Source organism: Oncorhynchus kisutch, linkage group LG18, assembly GCF_002021735.2.
Source record: "Oncorhynchus kisutch isolate 150728-3 linkage group LG18, Okis_V2, whole genome shotgun sequence".
In the NCBI taxonomy this organism is placed as follows: domain Eukaryota; kingdom Metazoa; phylum Chordata; class Actinopteri; order Salmoniformes; family Salmonidae; genus Oncorhynchus; species Oncorhynchus kisutch.
Genome location: NC_034191.2, coordinates 52416206 through 52432117, shown reverse-complemented (window position 1 = coordinate 52432117; position 15912 = coordinate 52416206). Strand labels below are relative to the sequence as shown.

Sequence of the window (15912 nt, the reverse complement as noted above, 5' to 3'; positions counted from 1 at the left end):
ACAGTGTTAGCGCTGGAAGCCACAGGGGGAAAGTTAAAAATAACGCAAGACCTACTTATGCCAGTCCGCCCTTGCTTTGATAAGGTTCATATTCTGCAGTGTGTCTGCAATAAAGTCTACATCTCTCCCTCACAGAATATCTCATCTCTCCCCATCTCAGTCTTACCTTCCCTCTCAGTCTTTCTCTCCGAGACTCTCTTGGAGTTTCCCGCTCCCCCCCACCGCCTTTCTCTCATATTTTCTCTTACTTCAGCACATCTGCTATTCATTCATGTTATTCCCTCTCCCACTCGCTCCTTCTCTGCCCACCTCACAGTCTTTCCCTATGGCTCTCACAAGGCTCGCCTACATCCCCTTCTCCTGAATTGTGCACTTCAACACTCCCCATCATGGATTTAAAAGCGTTGAAATGGCTTACACTTCGGCTAGAGTGAGTTTCCACCATGCTGGAGTGAGTTTCCACCATTGGTAATGTATGAGCGGTGGTGAGAATCGAAAAGCAGCCTCTCATGCGTCCTCTGGTTTATTTTCCACGTTTGCCTGTGAATGCAGTGATATTGCTGCAGCCAATTTGAAGCACTGTCTGGGGACATACTTGGCTTAAGTTTTTGACCATGAAGTTAAAACAGCACCTTTAGGTCTATTACACGATCCCTAACCAGGCGTAACACACTTTAAAGTAGTACCGACAGCGTCGTCACTGCTTTGCAGATGAAACAAACGGACAATCATAAGTCAAATCTATCAAATTCCTAGTTTATGCTAAAAATGGGTTCTATTTGACTCAAAATTCCATGAAATACAGTAAGGCATTGTTGGCAGAATAGATGGATGCAGTTCAATGCATGATTAATAGAATTCACCAATACAGTTCTTGGTAGGTAAAAAACATTGCTATAAGGTTGTAAATCACAGCTGGCCTGATACATTGTTTGCTGTCTCATTCGGGATGCACTGTTTGTTTCAATGACTAAATATTTTGAACAAAAATGGATGACTAACTAAGGCTGGGAATGTCAAAATCAAACTAGCAAAGGCAATGATCACAAGTCAGTCATAACGTGACTAATAGGCTAGCGTATGTGTCAAGCACAAGGGCCGCGGGCCGAATAGGATGCAGAAGCGAGTCAACTGACACAAATGACTGATGATTGGTTGAAAGAAATTGATAAGAAGAAAATTGTGGGAGCAGTACTGTTAGATTTCAGTGCAACCTTTGATATTATTGACCATAACCTGTTGTTGAAAAAGAACGTGTGTTATGGCTTTTCAATCTCAGCTCTGAATCAACGATATGGAAATCTAATAGAACTCAATGGGTTTTCTTTAATGGATGTTTCTCTCATGTCAAACATGTAAAGTGTGGTGTACCACAGGGCAGTTCTCTAGGCACTCTACTCTTTTCAATTTTTTACTAATGACCTGCCAGTGGCATTAAACAAAGCATGCATGTCCATGAACACTGATGAGTCAACCATATAAGCATCAGAAACCACAGCTAATGAAGTCACTGAAACCCTTTCATGCGCGAGTTCCAAATAGCTCTAACGGTTGCCCCAGTGAGTTTTTTTTATGCACGTGATGTTAGAACGTTCTCTCCTTTCCAGAATGTGATTGTTACGCAACAGTACATTTAATCAGCGCTGCCCTCAAACCAAGGCACGCAGCCTATTTTTTTATTTATAGGCGGTTTTTAACTTGCCAATTTCAAATAATTTAATACGTTTTTTATTTTCTAAGAAAAGTTTGAATTGAGGTGTGTTCCTTATTCATCCACATAAAAAGTCGAAATGTTTACTTTAGCGGACCAATCTTTTTTTTTTTTTTACATTTCTGACCCCGACAAAATTCCCCAAACACTTTCCAATTGTTCGTGCAGTTCAAGTCTGCAGACATTTGCTCATCTCCTGTCCTGCACACACGTTCACATTTTCCGTCTGTTGCCTACATTGCAATCATAGTTAATCATCTTTTATTCCACTTGGTCATTTTCTGAGTGCATTCCACAAAGCTGTTTATCATGTCCGCCTTATACACTGCTCCCAATTTGAGGTTATAGTCAAGCACACAGTCTGGTTTGATTTCTCTCTCTTCCGTCAGGTGGTCAACCTTCCCTGTGGCCGACATTGTTGCTGTATGGACAGTGGATAGGACATAGGATGTCTCGTTTGTCATGCCACTTTACTGCCAGCTGTTGACATTTCTTAATTTGTATAACGGGTCATTTAGGATGGCAGTAGCATTGTTGATGAAACGCAGTCATCGCAGCAGAACTAGGAAGCAGTCTTGGGAAAAGAAGGGAGTTGCAAACATAGGATCTGTGCTCCAATATTCTCTTAGGGAGTTCTTCTTTACTATCCCCATGAGAAGAACGGTCGCCAGGAATGTATACATTTCACTAATTGTGGTTGTCACATATTCAGCGAGTTTCCCCCTCACTCCTGGCTCTCTTCTCTTGTAGCTCCAAGGTATAGTGATTGGTCTCTGCTATGTCTTCCACCAGCTCCTTTGTCAGAAACAACTTGAAGCACTCTGCCTCAGGTGGAAATTGCAAGGGGTGTTGCACTCCAGACTGGGCCTCATCAAAGCAAACAGCGGGGCCAGGAGGGGTGAAATGGCTGGCAGCCTTCCAGCTACCACAGAACTCCTGTACTTCACCCACTATCGGTCTGCCTCCATCACCTTCAAAGGGAACTGGGACTTAGTCAGTGGACAAGGGGTCCTCAGAATCAGGGTTCTCAATGACAGCTCCTCACTGTCACTGTCAGAATCTGAATCCTTACTTTCAGATTTTAAAAAAATGTCCAGAATTTCCGCATTTGTGAGTTTTCTCCTTCTGAAAGACATTGCTAATGCTACAGCTTAGCTCACTATATACATACATAAACAACACAATGGCTCAGAGTGGTAGTGAGAGGTTACGTGATTGACTGCCTGCACGCGCCATTTGTATCAATAAATCACTATCAGAAAAAGTTGTGGTAATTATTGATAAATTTACTGTTTTATTCACGTTCATGCATTCCGATTCTTACATAGATTGTAGTGGGCTTATATGTGTGTAAAATACTTTTTTGAAGGCTGTGCTGATTATGATGAGCTAAGCTAATTCCAGCTATGTATGGAGCCATGTTTGTTGACATACAATGCATTCTGGGTTTCACGTAATCGTCTGTCGGACCAAAGATGCTAATAACAAAATGAGGTGAGCATACTATAAACAGACTAAACTCATCTTGTCTTCTCTTATTATCTCTGGTTTCTATGAGGAAGAAAAGCATGGCAGCGTGCTGAAACTAATCGTCAGATTACTTTCGATTTCTAGAAAGTGTTTTACTCAATTATTTTGATCAATGTGATTAATTATTAATAGTAATTGCTATTAGCTAATTCATATTGTAGTTTGTCAGCCGAGAGTTATAAAATATGACCGCTTGTGTTGCGTCAATCTTTCCTCAGTTAGCACTAGGACAAATGTAGCCTACATTTTTCCGGTTTGGATGATTGTGTTATGCTATAGATACTTCTGTGAATACCTGAACATTGCATCCAAAAATAATAACTGCTCACATTCTGGACCTAACTTTGTAAGGACCATGTTTGTGTAAATAGTTTCTGGAAAAAAAAAGTGTGGCCAGCTCAATTGCTGATTGTTGCATCATTCGAAACTGGCCGTTCTAAATAAGCGTTCTAATCACATGGGTGTGATCGTACCATTCAGGGACTACTGTAGAACGATCACACCCGTATGATAGTACGTGTGAAAGGGTTAAAGAGTTGCAATATGTTTTTGGAATGGGTGGCCAGTAATAAACTGGTCCTGAACATCTCAAACTAAGAGCATCGTATTTTGTACAAATCATTCCCTAAGTTCTAGGCCTCGGCTGAGTCTGGTAATGAATGGCGTGGCTGTCGTGGTCAAAACATATAGATTCAACAGTTGTAAAGATGGGGAGAGGTCTTTCTGTATTGCAGAGATTAGGGCTGGGCGATAAATCAAGGTTATTCGATATATTAGAGTTTATGTTTTAGCGCGATATGGAAAAAGCCTGTATTGCTAGAGTTGAGGTTCTGTTTTAACATTCTACAAATGCAGCATCTCACTGTCTCTTCTCTGTCAGTCCAATGTTGAATCATGTAGAGGTTATCCACCAAACACAACGCTAGACAGCCTTCCACAAATTGTAACCACGCCGGAGAAGTGTAGCGGCGGTAAGAGTTCCACCAAAATGGGAAGTGAGGGAGCCAGCAAAGCCTCTCGCGAGGATGAAATCATCCCAAAAAAGGGCAGCAATGTTTTTTCAGTAATATGGAAGTGGTTCGGGTTTAAGAGGTCTGATGTTCAGCAAACGAATGTCGTGCAAAATGTGTCGAAAGACAATTGCTACAAAAATCAGCAGCACAACCAACCTCTTCCATCTCCTGCAACTGAAACTCGCGGTGGAATGGAAGGAATGCGTGAGACTACGCAATGCCGATTCAAGTCTCCCGATTCCCAAAACATCTGCTAAAAGACAAACTACCATAGCCACATCCTTTTCAAACATAATCCCTTTTGACAAGAAAAGTTTGAGGTGGAAGGAGATAACAGTAGCAGTGACCTATTACATAGCAAAAGAGATATGTTCCCAATCTTTACAGTAGAAAACCAAGCCTTAAAAAGCTGCTATGTAGTTGCCAAATATTATCTGCTAAGCCGCAAGTATTTCAAGGAAGAAGCCCTGCTGTGATTATACACTGCTACATGCAAAAGAGTCGCAGAGAAAGAAGCTGGACAGTCCACTACACAAATGAAGACTGAAAATTGCAAAATGTTTGCCTCCAGACATCTTACTTCCCCAATGATCATACAGGTGAAGTAATAGCCCAGGGTCTCAATGCCTCTCTGGCATCGTGGAAGATGAGCAAAGACCGACAGGTGTGCATGACAACTGACAGCGGGAGCAACATGATAAAAGTATTGCGCTAGATAAACTGGACCAGCCTGCAGTGCTTTGGGCACAGGCTTCACCTCGCCATCGGTAAGTGTGACATTGGATAATAAAGTGCAGTCAAAAGAAGTTATGTTCAGGCCAGCTGTAGGCTAATGTGTTAGTAGTTGTGTCCTTCTGCCAATCCAATAACAAATAACCACAGGCAGTTTTAATTATAACAAATTAACTCAATTAATACATTTTCAACCGGGAGATCCGTGGGGCGACGCACAATTGGCCTAGCGCCGTCCGGGTTAGGGAGGGCTTGGCCGGTATGGAAATCCTTGTCTCATCGCGCACCAGCGACTCCTGTGGCGGGTTCGGGCAGTGCGCGCTAACCAAGGTTGCCAGGTGCACGGTGTTTCCTCCGACACATTGGTGCGGCTGGCTTCCGGGTTGGATGGCGCTGTGTTAAGAAGCAGTGCGGCTTGGTTGGGTTGTGTATCGGAGGACGCATGACTTTCAACCTTCATCTCTCCCGAGCCCGTACGGGAGTTGTAGCAATGAGACAAGATAGTAGCTACTAAACAATTGGATACCACGAAATTGGGGCGAAAAAGGGGTAAAAAAAAATTATAAATAAAAAGATTCCTAAACAATAGAATAGACGTGTGGGTGTGTGTTGTTCATTTGGGTGTTGTTTATTCGCACACGCTTTTTCAGTTCTGCCCACAAAGTTCTATAGGATTGAGATCAGGGCATTGTGATGGCCACTCCAATACCTTGACTGTTGTTGTCCTTAAGCTATTTTGCCACAGCTTTGGAAGTATGCTTGGGGTCATTGTCCAGTTGGACGACCCATTTGCAACCAAGCTTTATCTTCCTGACTGATGTCATGAGTTGCTTCAATATATCCACATAATTTTCCATCCTCATGTCATCTATTTTGTGAAGTGCACCAGTCGCTCCTGCAGCAAAGCACCCCCACAACATGATGCTGCCACCCACGTGCTTCATGGTTGGGATGGTGTTCTTCGGCTTGCAAGCCTCCCCCTTTTTCCTCCAAACATAACGATGGTCATTAGGGCCAAACAGTTCTATTTTTGTTTCATCAGACCAGAAGACATTTCTCCAAAAAGTATGATATTTGTGCCCATGTGCTGTTGCAAACTGTAGTCTGGCTTTTTTAATGGCGGTTTTGGAGCAGTGGCTTCTTCCTTGCTGAGCGGCCTTTCAGGTTATGTCGATATAGGACTTGGTTTACTGTGTGTGTAATATATATAAATAACACACACATACCACACAGACACACTTTTGTACCCATTTCCTCCAGTATCTTCACAAGGTCCTTTGCTGTTCTTCTGGGATTGATTGATTTGATTTGCTCTGAGACATACTAACCCCATCAGACATGCCACCTGGGGTCTTTTCACAGTCCCCCAAATCCAGAACAAATTCAAGAAAGCGTACACTATTTTGTATAGAGCCATTATTGCATGGAACTCCGATCCATCTCATATACCTCAAACAAACAACAAACATGGTTTCAAAAGAACAGATAAAGCAACACCTCACGGTACAAGGCCTCTCCTCTATTTGACCTAGATAGTTTGTGTTTATGCATTGATACGTAGGCTACATGTGCCTTTTTTTTAAACTTATGTTGTTCTGTCCTTGAGCTGTTGTCAATTAATGTTCTGTATTGTAATGTTCCGTGTGGACCACAGGAAAAGTAGCTTGCTGCTTTTCCAATAGCTAAAGTGGATCCTAATAAAATACCAAACAGTAAAGTAATCTACTTTCTGAAATTACAGCATGATGCACTTACATCTGTGAATTCAACTTCAAAATTGTGCTGCTCGGACAGCAGAAGGAAAGTGTACAGACAGGTCACAGTAGCTAAGCTACTCAAATGTTGCAGTCTGGCCTTGGTTTTTAAAGCTCGACAATGATTAACCAAAAAACAAAACACCATGCAAAGGAGAAACATATAGGCCTATTACAGCAACATTTGAGCAGTAGCCTAGGGTGACTACTCAACTAAAATATATTGAGTGCACCATACAGCAATGCAGCATTCAACTGCACCGGTGATCCATGCAATGCAAAAATGGATAAAAAAGTTTTAAGTTTAAACGTTACAACAACCTATAGCTACATTTGTCATTTGGAGTTCAGAACTTTTTGATTCGGGTCATAGCATATTACGCAAATCTGCAAGCATAGCAGCAAAGGCTGGACAACTATTATTTTGCTCTTTTTTTTTGTTGGCAGACAGGCAATGTATTTGGCAGGCAGGGAGACAAGTTCCCATTCAGTTACGTAGGTTGGGACAGGCATGCATTGGCAGGCAAGCTGCAGAAGGTCGGGCAGGCTGCCATTCCCCATCGTTTAACAATACAATTTCGACAGCCAACTAGCTGAAAAGTATGAGAGGGTTTATCTAGCTAGAGTTTCTTCGTTATATTTTAGCTCATATTGCTCTGGCTAGCATTAGTTGTTGATCTTGTTGATGTGCATAGGCAACAGAGAGACTACTTTTTCATGGTTTGATCAATAGGACTGAAGTTCACAAACGTAAGGGAACTCCTGTGGTAATTACATATTTACAGAAATCCATTCAGATGTATTGTGACTTTTGGCGAATGCGATCTAATAACCTGAAGTGCTGTTGCTACTGCCTGTAAAGTCCACAGTCCAGTTCAATGTGAATGATGACAGGCCTGTGTGATATAAATGGTTTATTTGTATAGGCCTACTGTAGCGCTGATTGGCTATGACGCACCGGTCTGCATAGACATCGGTCCTGGACAAATGTTTTTATTAGGTTTTATCTATGGCAGTGTCTATTAATTGTCCGAGCACACAGCCATTTTCCCACTCTATATTGCTATTGAATTTTCACAAATGCCTTAGAATGTTTGAGAATGATGTATTCTATGAATTTATGAAAATTTTAAAGTCACCATGTGCTCACTTGTCAGAAAATGTAAAAAAAGAAAAAAAGAAGGGGTGTATATGAACAGATTTTTAGATATGTTGCTAAAACACTCAGTTTCACTTTAAGCAGAGTGAGAAAGAGGTGTCTCTTTAAGCCTTCAATTATTAATCAGGGCTGTTCTGTGCCACAGACAGCATCATGCTTTGTTGCACAATGCAACATTATTCTAACTGACATGAGTGGAAACACTGGCTGTCCTTACCTCACAATTATTTTATCATTGTCAAAGATACATGTTTTCAGTGACTTACTTAAAGTTTGCATAAATAGGCCTAAAGAAACAACTTATTGAACGTTGGGGAGAATAATAGCCTAAGTGGGCTTACTACAATTGCAAAGGTGACCAGTTGTAAGCTAGATCACAGAGCAGTGGCAAAAGTTGCGAGCAAGGTAATTCAGAATTGCAGTTGTGATGCAAATCTAGGTGCACAAGACTAGCCGTTGTGAGATAATCAGTGTAGTGCAACTGCAATAAAGACTATTTACCTGTAACGCACTCAGCCCCTCTTACTGAAATGGAAAGGACTGTATCTCAAATAAGATTGGCCCCATCCCCTCCCATATAGGGACTGAAAATATGAAATATGGTAGCTCCACTTAAAAAGACCCACCCCCCCCCCAAAAAAAATATATATATATATTTTTGGGCATTTTCTCATTAGTCCATTGACACATACCAATAATCAGGTGTGATCATTCTACAGTGGTCCCTGCAGCATGCGCTCAAACCGGTGTGATTAGAACACTTATTTAGAACGTCGCGATTCGATTGACGCGACAGTCAGCGCTTGAGCTGGCCACACTTTTTTCACAGAAACATTTTGCACGAACAGTCCTTACAAAGTTATGTCCTGAGTGTGACCAGTTTATTTTTGGATGCTATATTCAGACAGACATTCCCAGAAGTAATGACAGCATAACACAGTCATCCAAACCAGAAAATGTAAGCTACATTGGTCCTAGCCCTAATTGAGGAAAGATTGATGTAACACAAGCAGTCATATTTAGCTAACTCTCATCTGACAGAAACCACAATATGGATTAGCTAATAGCAATTACTATTTGCAATTAATCACGTCACTGGTGAGCTCACCATTCATTGAAATAATTGAGTAGAACACTTTCAATAAAATCGGAAGTAATCCGCCGATGGGTAGTTTATGCGTGCCACGTTTGTTTTTTCACATCAACCAAAGATATAAGACAAGATAAGTTTTGTCTGTTTGTGAGTTGAAGGGGGTGTGTTGTCTACGATCATTCACATCCCATCATTCACTTCTGAAAGTTTACCCGAAAGATGAGTGAACATGGCGCCACACATACAGCGGGGCAAAAAAGTATTTAGTCAGCCACCAATTGTGCAAGTTCTCTCACTTAAAAAGATGAGCGAGGCCTGTAATTTTCATCATAGGTAGACTTCAACTATGACAGACAAAATTAGAAGAAAAAATCCAGAAAATCACATTGTAGGATTTTTAATGAATTTATTTGCAAATGACGGTGGAAAATAAGTATTTGGTCAATAACAAAAGTTTATCTCAATACTTAGTTACATACCCTTTGTTGGCAATGACAGAGGTCAAACATTTTCTGTAAGTCTTCACAAGGTTTTCACACACTAATGCTGGTATTTTGGCCCATTCCTCCATGCAGATATCCTCTAGAGCAGTGATGTTTTGGGGCTGTTGCTGGGCAACATGGACTTTCAACTCCCTCCAAAGATTTTATATGGGGTTGAGATCTGGAGACTGGCTAGGCCACTCCAGGACCTTGAAATGCTTCTTACGAAGCCACTCCTTCGTTGCCCGGGCGGTGTGTTTGGGATCATTGTCATGCTGAAAGACCCAGCCACGTTTCATCTTCAATGCCCTTGCTGATGGAAGGAGGTTTTCACTCAGAATCTCACGATACATGGCCCCATTCATTCTTTCCTGTAGACAGATCAGTCCTCCTGGTCCCTTTGCAGAAAAACAGCCCCAAAGCATGATGTTTCCACCCCCATGCTTCACATTAGGTATGGTGTTCTTTGGATGCAACTTAGCATTCTTTGTCCTCCAAACACGACGAGTTGAGTTTTTACCAAAAAGTTATATTTTGGTTTCATCTGACCATATGACATTCTCCCAATCTTCTTCTGGATCATCCAAATGCTCTCTAGCAAACTTCAGACGGGCCTGGACATGTACTGGCTTAAGCATGAGGACATGTCTGGCACTGCAGGATTTGAGTCCTGGGTGGCGTAGTGTGTTACTGATGGTAGTCTTTATTACTTTGGTCCCAGCTCTCTGCAGGTCATTCACTAGGTCCCCCCGTGTGGTTCTGGGATTTTTGCTCACCGTTCTTGTGATCATTTTGACCCCACGTGGTGAGATCTTGCGTGGAGCCCCAGATCGAGGGAGAGTATCAGTGGTCTTGTATGTCTTCCATTTCCTAATAATTGCTCCCACAGTTGATTTCTTCAAACCAAGCTGCTTACCTATTGCAGATTCAGTCTTCCCAGCCTGGTGCAGGTCTACAATTTTGTTTCTGGTGTCCTTTGACAGCTCTTTGGTCTTGGCCATAGTGGAGTTTGGAGTGTGACTGTTTGAGGTTGTGGACAGGTGTTTTTTATACTGATAACAAGTTCAAACAGGTGCCATTAATACAGGTAACGAGTGGAGGACAGAAGAGCCTCTTAAAGAAGAAGTTACAGGTCTGTGAGAACCAGATATCTTGCTTGTTTGTATGTGACCAAATACTTATTTTCCACCATAATTTGCAAATAATTCATTAAAAATCCTACAATGTGATTTTCTGGATTTTTTTTCTCACATTTTGTCTGTCATAGTTGAAGTGTACCTATGATGAAAATTACAGGCCTCATCTTTTTAAGTGGGAGAACTTGCACAATTGGTGGCTGACTAAATACTTTTTTGCCCCACTGTAGCTAGAAAATAGCTTAGCATTAGCTCATCATAATCAACACAAGCGTCAAAAAAGTATTTTATACACACACATCATAGGTGTCCATTAATCAATTTAATAATCCGAATGCATTGTCACCAGTACTTGAAAACATGAATAAAACTGTAAATACATTATGCTCCATACATACTGTATGTTACAGTAGAAACGACAACACGATATACAGAAAATAAGGCATTTACTTTGATAGGAATCCACACAAGTTATTATTTGTGAGGAAAACAACAATGAAGGCAATGCGAGTGCCAGTCAGAACATGTGCCAGTTCGTGCAAGACTGCGCAAATGTCTGCATACCTGATCTGCAGAAACACTGGTTAAGAGCTTGGGCTCTCCTTGAAGAGAGAAGTTCGTCTGCCTCAGTAAAGTCTCAAACATAAATTGTCCGCAACAGTGAAATGGGCTACTTCTATGTGAATTAATGAGGCGGCGGAACACACCTAAATTCAAACTGTTGTTAGAAAATAATTTGCAATTGACAAGTTCAAACAACCAATAGATAATTATCAGGCAGCGTGTGTTAACTGTCTTAGTAACAATCACATTTTGGAACAGTGAGTGCATTCTGACATCACATGCATAAAACAACTCACGCTGTGGTGACCGTTAGAGTTACTTGGAACATACACTTGAAAAGGTTAACAATCCCAAAATGATTTTCATGTGTGTAGTCAAGTTTTCAAGATATTGGACTTTCATAAGCAAAGTGTCACTTACATTTTTAAAACATAATGATGATGATGATGCATCATCATGTGGCAAGTGAACCTTGAAAATCCTATATCTTGAAAACTTTGTTGGTATGCAAAGCATATTGAGACTGTATCAACAGTGGAATAATAAAATAAAATCCCAAAAGATAGTTTTCAGAGTGGAGTTTTCCTTTAAGCTCTGATAGTTAGGTGGAATGTCCCTTCATAATGCTCACACCGATCTATATGTTGTAGGCAAGAGATGTACGTTTCTGGACATGGCATCTAAGCTAACTTTTCAGCAAAGCAATTAGGGTGAAGCAACAGGGTGAATATCAAATGTACTTTGATCTGACCCGAGATCTATAGGGCCACCGTAACCTTGATATCTTATTTATTTATCCCCAATTTTCGAGCTTGTCTCATTGCTACAACTTGGGAGGCCCATACCTTGATTTCAACAGTTCTCCTTGCAAAACACTTAACAGTCAGCGAACATGCGATAAAACATCATCCCAAGGATTGAGATTCAGGGTCCCCATATTCAGTTGCTCCCCCACATCTTCCAGTAACTCTGCCTGGTAAGTCAACAATAAAAGAGTGCTCTGATTCACTGAGCAAGTTTTTGTATGTCTTATGGAAGTGCAGAAATGCGCAACGTCTTTCCAGGGAGGGAAGTGCCAGAAGCACAACATGGGGTGAAGGTGGTCAGCCAGTGACAGCTCCACCATGGGAGGCAAAGTGCTACAGAGAGTGGTGCAGAAGGCCCAGTGCGTCACTGGGGCCGAGCTCCCTGCCAGCCACAGTGTTTTCCACAAGCACATGGAGTAGCCAGCTAAATTGAAAAAGAAGCCAGCCAGGCTCCCCAGTGCTGAGGGAGTTCCGTGGGGGCTTGCCCCCACCCTGGTTAAGAATGGGTTGCCAAACTAGCACTATTTTGGTGGCCTCTGGTACATTCTAATGCTAGATTGCATTTACAGCCAGCAACTATCAGGAAATAACACAGATCAAATGTGTACACACTTTTACTGTGTTAGTATCAAATGTTGTACAATAATAATAATAATAATAAAACAAAAAGGAAACAATGTATTTTGACTGCACTGGGCCTTTAAAGAATCCTGTAAGAGCTTGCTGTAGAGGTCCACACGGATCCACCTTTCCCAGAATACCCAAGACACGATCCAGGACCAAAATATTGTCAAAGGTCTAGGTCAGATCTGATATGAATGTCACTCACGGGTCTCAGGTTACTGTCATATTAACTGACTTTTCCATAAGGACCCATATAGAGCCGAACGAGACTGCTGCAGTAGAGACAGAAATGTAGGCCTATCATTGATGCGGCTGCTCTCCGCACTTCACGAGAGCGGCGCATGTGAGCTGGTCGTTGGCCAATCATAAGTAATCAAAGTGACAATAGCCCACAGTAATCGAGCCTCTGTGTGGGGCAAAAGTTAGGATATATCTAATCAACGTAAGATGGAATTTAAAGTTAAAGGAGAAGGATAGGCTACAACATCCAGGAGCCAACAGACAGGCTGCTACTTTATATTCTGAATGGAGTTGTTTGTAACTGTGCAGGACAAGAATGCGCATGCTGCCTCAATTAGCCTAGCTATCTTTTCCCGGTTTACTGGGGAATGGATTCAGTCTGGCCATTCTACCATAAAGGCCTTATTGGTGGAGAGCTGCAGAGATGGGAGAACCTTCCAGAAGAACAACCATCTTCTCAGAGGAACTCTAGAGCTCTGTCACAGTGACCATCGGGTTCTTGGTTATGTCCCTGACCAAGGGCCTTCTCCCCCCGATTGCTCAGTTTGGCCGGGCAGCCAGCTCTAGTTAGTCCTTGGTCCTAAATGTCTTCCATTTAAGAATGATGGAGGCCACTGCATTCTTGGGGACCTTCAATGTACATGTACTGTCAACTGTGTGACCTTATATAGACAGACCTTTTCAAATCATGTCCAATTAGTTGAATTTACAACAGCTGGTCTCCAATCAAGTAGTAGAATATCTCACGGTTGATCAATGGAAACATGATGCACCGGAGCTCAACTTCTTGTCTCATAGCAAAGGGTCTGAATACAAAGCTGTTTTCTCTTTGTCATTATAGGGTAGTGTGTTTAGATGGATTAAATTAAAAAATTATCATTTTGAGAAAAAGGCTGTAACGTAACAAAATGTGGGAAAAGTCAAGGGGTCTGAATACCTTCCAAAAGCACTTTATAAAAAAAGCTGTGTAAAATAATTTTGAAATCCAAGACATAACTAACTATATTCTTTAGAATTGCATTGTATTAACTGCATTCATTTTTATTTAGAAAGTATGTCATTGAGAGGACATGAAAATAGGACACTCACCCTTTAAGACATGTTCCAAAATATATAGACATGGCTACAGTAGACTAGCCAGACAAATGCTTTCTTTTTGCAGACGATCAACAGCCAGCATATTGCTAGTATGTTCACTATTGAAGGTTTAATTCCTTTCCTTCTTAATGCGTTTGAGCCAATCAGTTGTGTTGTGACAAGGTAGGGGTGGTATACAGAAGATTTGGTAAAATACCAAGTCCATATTATGGCAAGAAGAGCTCAAATAAGCAAAGAGAAATGACAGCCCATCATTATTTTAAGACATGAAGGTCAGTCAACCTGGAAAACTTCAAGTTCCTTGAAGTGCAATTGCAAAAACCATGTGATTGATGATGAAACTGGCTCTCGAGGACTGTCACAGGAAAGGAAGACCCAGAGTTACCTCTGCTGCAAAGGCTAAGCTCATTAGAGTTAACTGCAACTCATATTGTGACCCAAATAAATGCTTCAGAGTTCAAGTAACAGACACGTCTCAACATCAACTGATCAGAGGACACTGGGTGAATCAGGCCTTCATCGTAAAATTGTTGCAAAGAAACCACTACTAAAGGACACCAATAAGAATAGACTTGCTTGGGCCAAGAAACACAACCAATGGACATTAGACCGGTGGGAATCGGTCCTTTGGTCTGATGAGTCCAAATTTGAGATGTTTTATTTTGTTTGCTTTACAATGGTATTGACATTACAGTTGGTCTGGAAGTATTACGTTTTTGGGGCGCTAAAATAAGGGCAATTGTTCGGACCAAGGCGATGTACGAGTTTACGTTAGTCTTAAATTACTGTAATTATGTATTCTGTACTGCCTTATTCACATATTATGTACATTTTACTTTTATTTGAATCATCTGTGTTTGTCATCAACCCTAAAAATGTAATAACAATATAAACCAAAACGTGTTGAATTTAAGATTCCAGACAGGTGATTTGGTGCCATTGTTGACTAGGGATTAGCATTGACTAGTCCGCGACCCTTTCTGATCACTTGTAAATAAATAAAAACACCCTATCACAAATTATTTCATATGTAGCCTAATAAACTGTATCGTTTCCCGAGTCGTAGTGCGAGGACCACACACCATATAATCGCGACTCCAAGTTTACTTCGATATTATGGTTATGACATCAATATTTACACATAACGGCGTTTTCACCGCCATTTTCGAATACTGAATTTTACCGACACAAAAACGTCACAATGTCGAACCAACAAATCATCTGTCAGCATTTATAAAAATTTTCCGAAACTTCCGGTTTCCATCACTTTTTTTAATACAGTATGACTAAGGACGTATATGACGACATATGTGATGACTTTACTTGCATAAACACCGTTTATGTAAACGTGGTTTCTGTTTACGTCTATTCTATGAGACCAGCCTGAACTCTTGAAGTACTATAGGCAGGTTATGGCCAAAGGTGCTAAACAGCCCAACCCCGACTAAACGATTTGAAATTGAATCACATTAACATAAGCCAGTTTTCTGTTGAAGTCTAATTTCATTTCTACACAACCCAATCTATCAGAATGTTGACCGGCAATGAGACTACTTAAACAATATATATCGCTAGCTAGAACACAGACAATAGGAAACAGCAAAGCTTTTACCTGTAATTATAAGAGGGAAATTTACTGCTTTCTTTCATAAGCTTGCGATACAGAGAAAGCACCTGGGCTGTAGACGCTGCCATCTTGCAAAAAACGCTCCGACCTTCGGTCGTGCTTAGGACCTCGATTAAATGTGGTTAGTGAGGGCCAGTATAAAATCACTCTTTTCAGTTTGGCTTTAGAAAGCCTCTAAGATTGATGACCATAAAATAGTATCATAAAGATACGAAATGACTATATTGCACGAGTAATCTACACTTTCTTTTCAAAACAACTGTAAATAAGTCTTATTCTTTGCAGGCATATCTTCGGTCTTCTCCAAACAATCCACCGTTCCACAGTGGTAAAAGGTGAGCTA

At 41.1% G+C, this 15912-nt stretch overlaps 2 protein-coding genes across 2 annotated transcripts in view; one reads left to right on the top strand and one right to left on the bottom strand.

The window, feature by feature from the left end:
- The window catches only part of LOC109908755 (LYR motif-containing protein 4B), a 58125-nt gene extending 42443 nt beyond the window's left edge, over nucleotides 1-15682 (bottom strand). The window contains exon 1 of the mRNA XM_020507430.2: nucleotides 15555-15682. Within this exon, the coding sequence (XP_020363019.1) occupies nucleotides 15555-15637 (83 nt within the window). The 5' untranslated portion in view covers nucleotides 15638-15682. The remainder of the gene's footprint in view (nucleotides 1-15554) is intronic.
- The window catches only part of fars2 (phenylalanyl-tRNA synthetase 2, mitochondrial), a 119582-nt gene continuing 119254 nt past the window's right edge, over nucleotides 15585-15912 (top strand). The window contains exons 1-2 of the mRNA XM_020507428.2: nucleotides 15585-15690; nucleotides 15855-15904. Coding sequence (XP_020363017.1) covers nucleotides 15686-15690; nucleotides 15855-15904 — 55 coding nt within the window. The 5' untranslated portion in view covers nucleotides 15585-15685. The remainder of the gene's footprint in view (nucleotides 15691-15854; nucleotides 15905-15912) is intronic.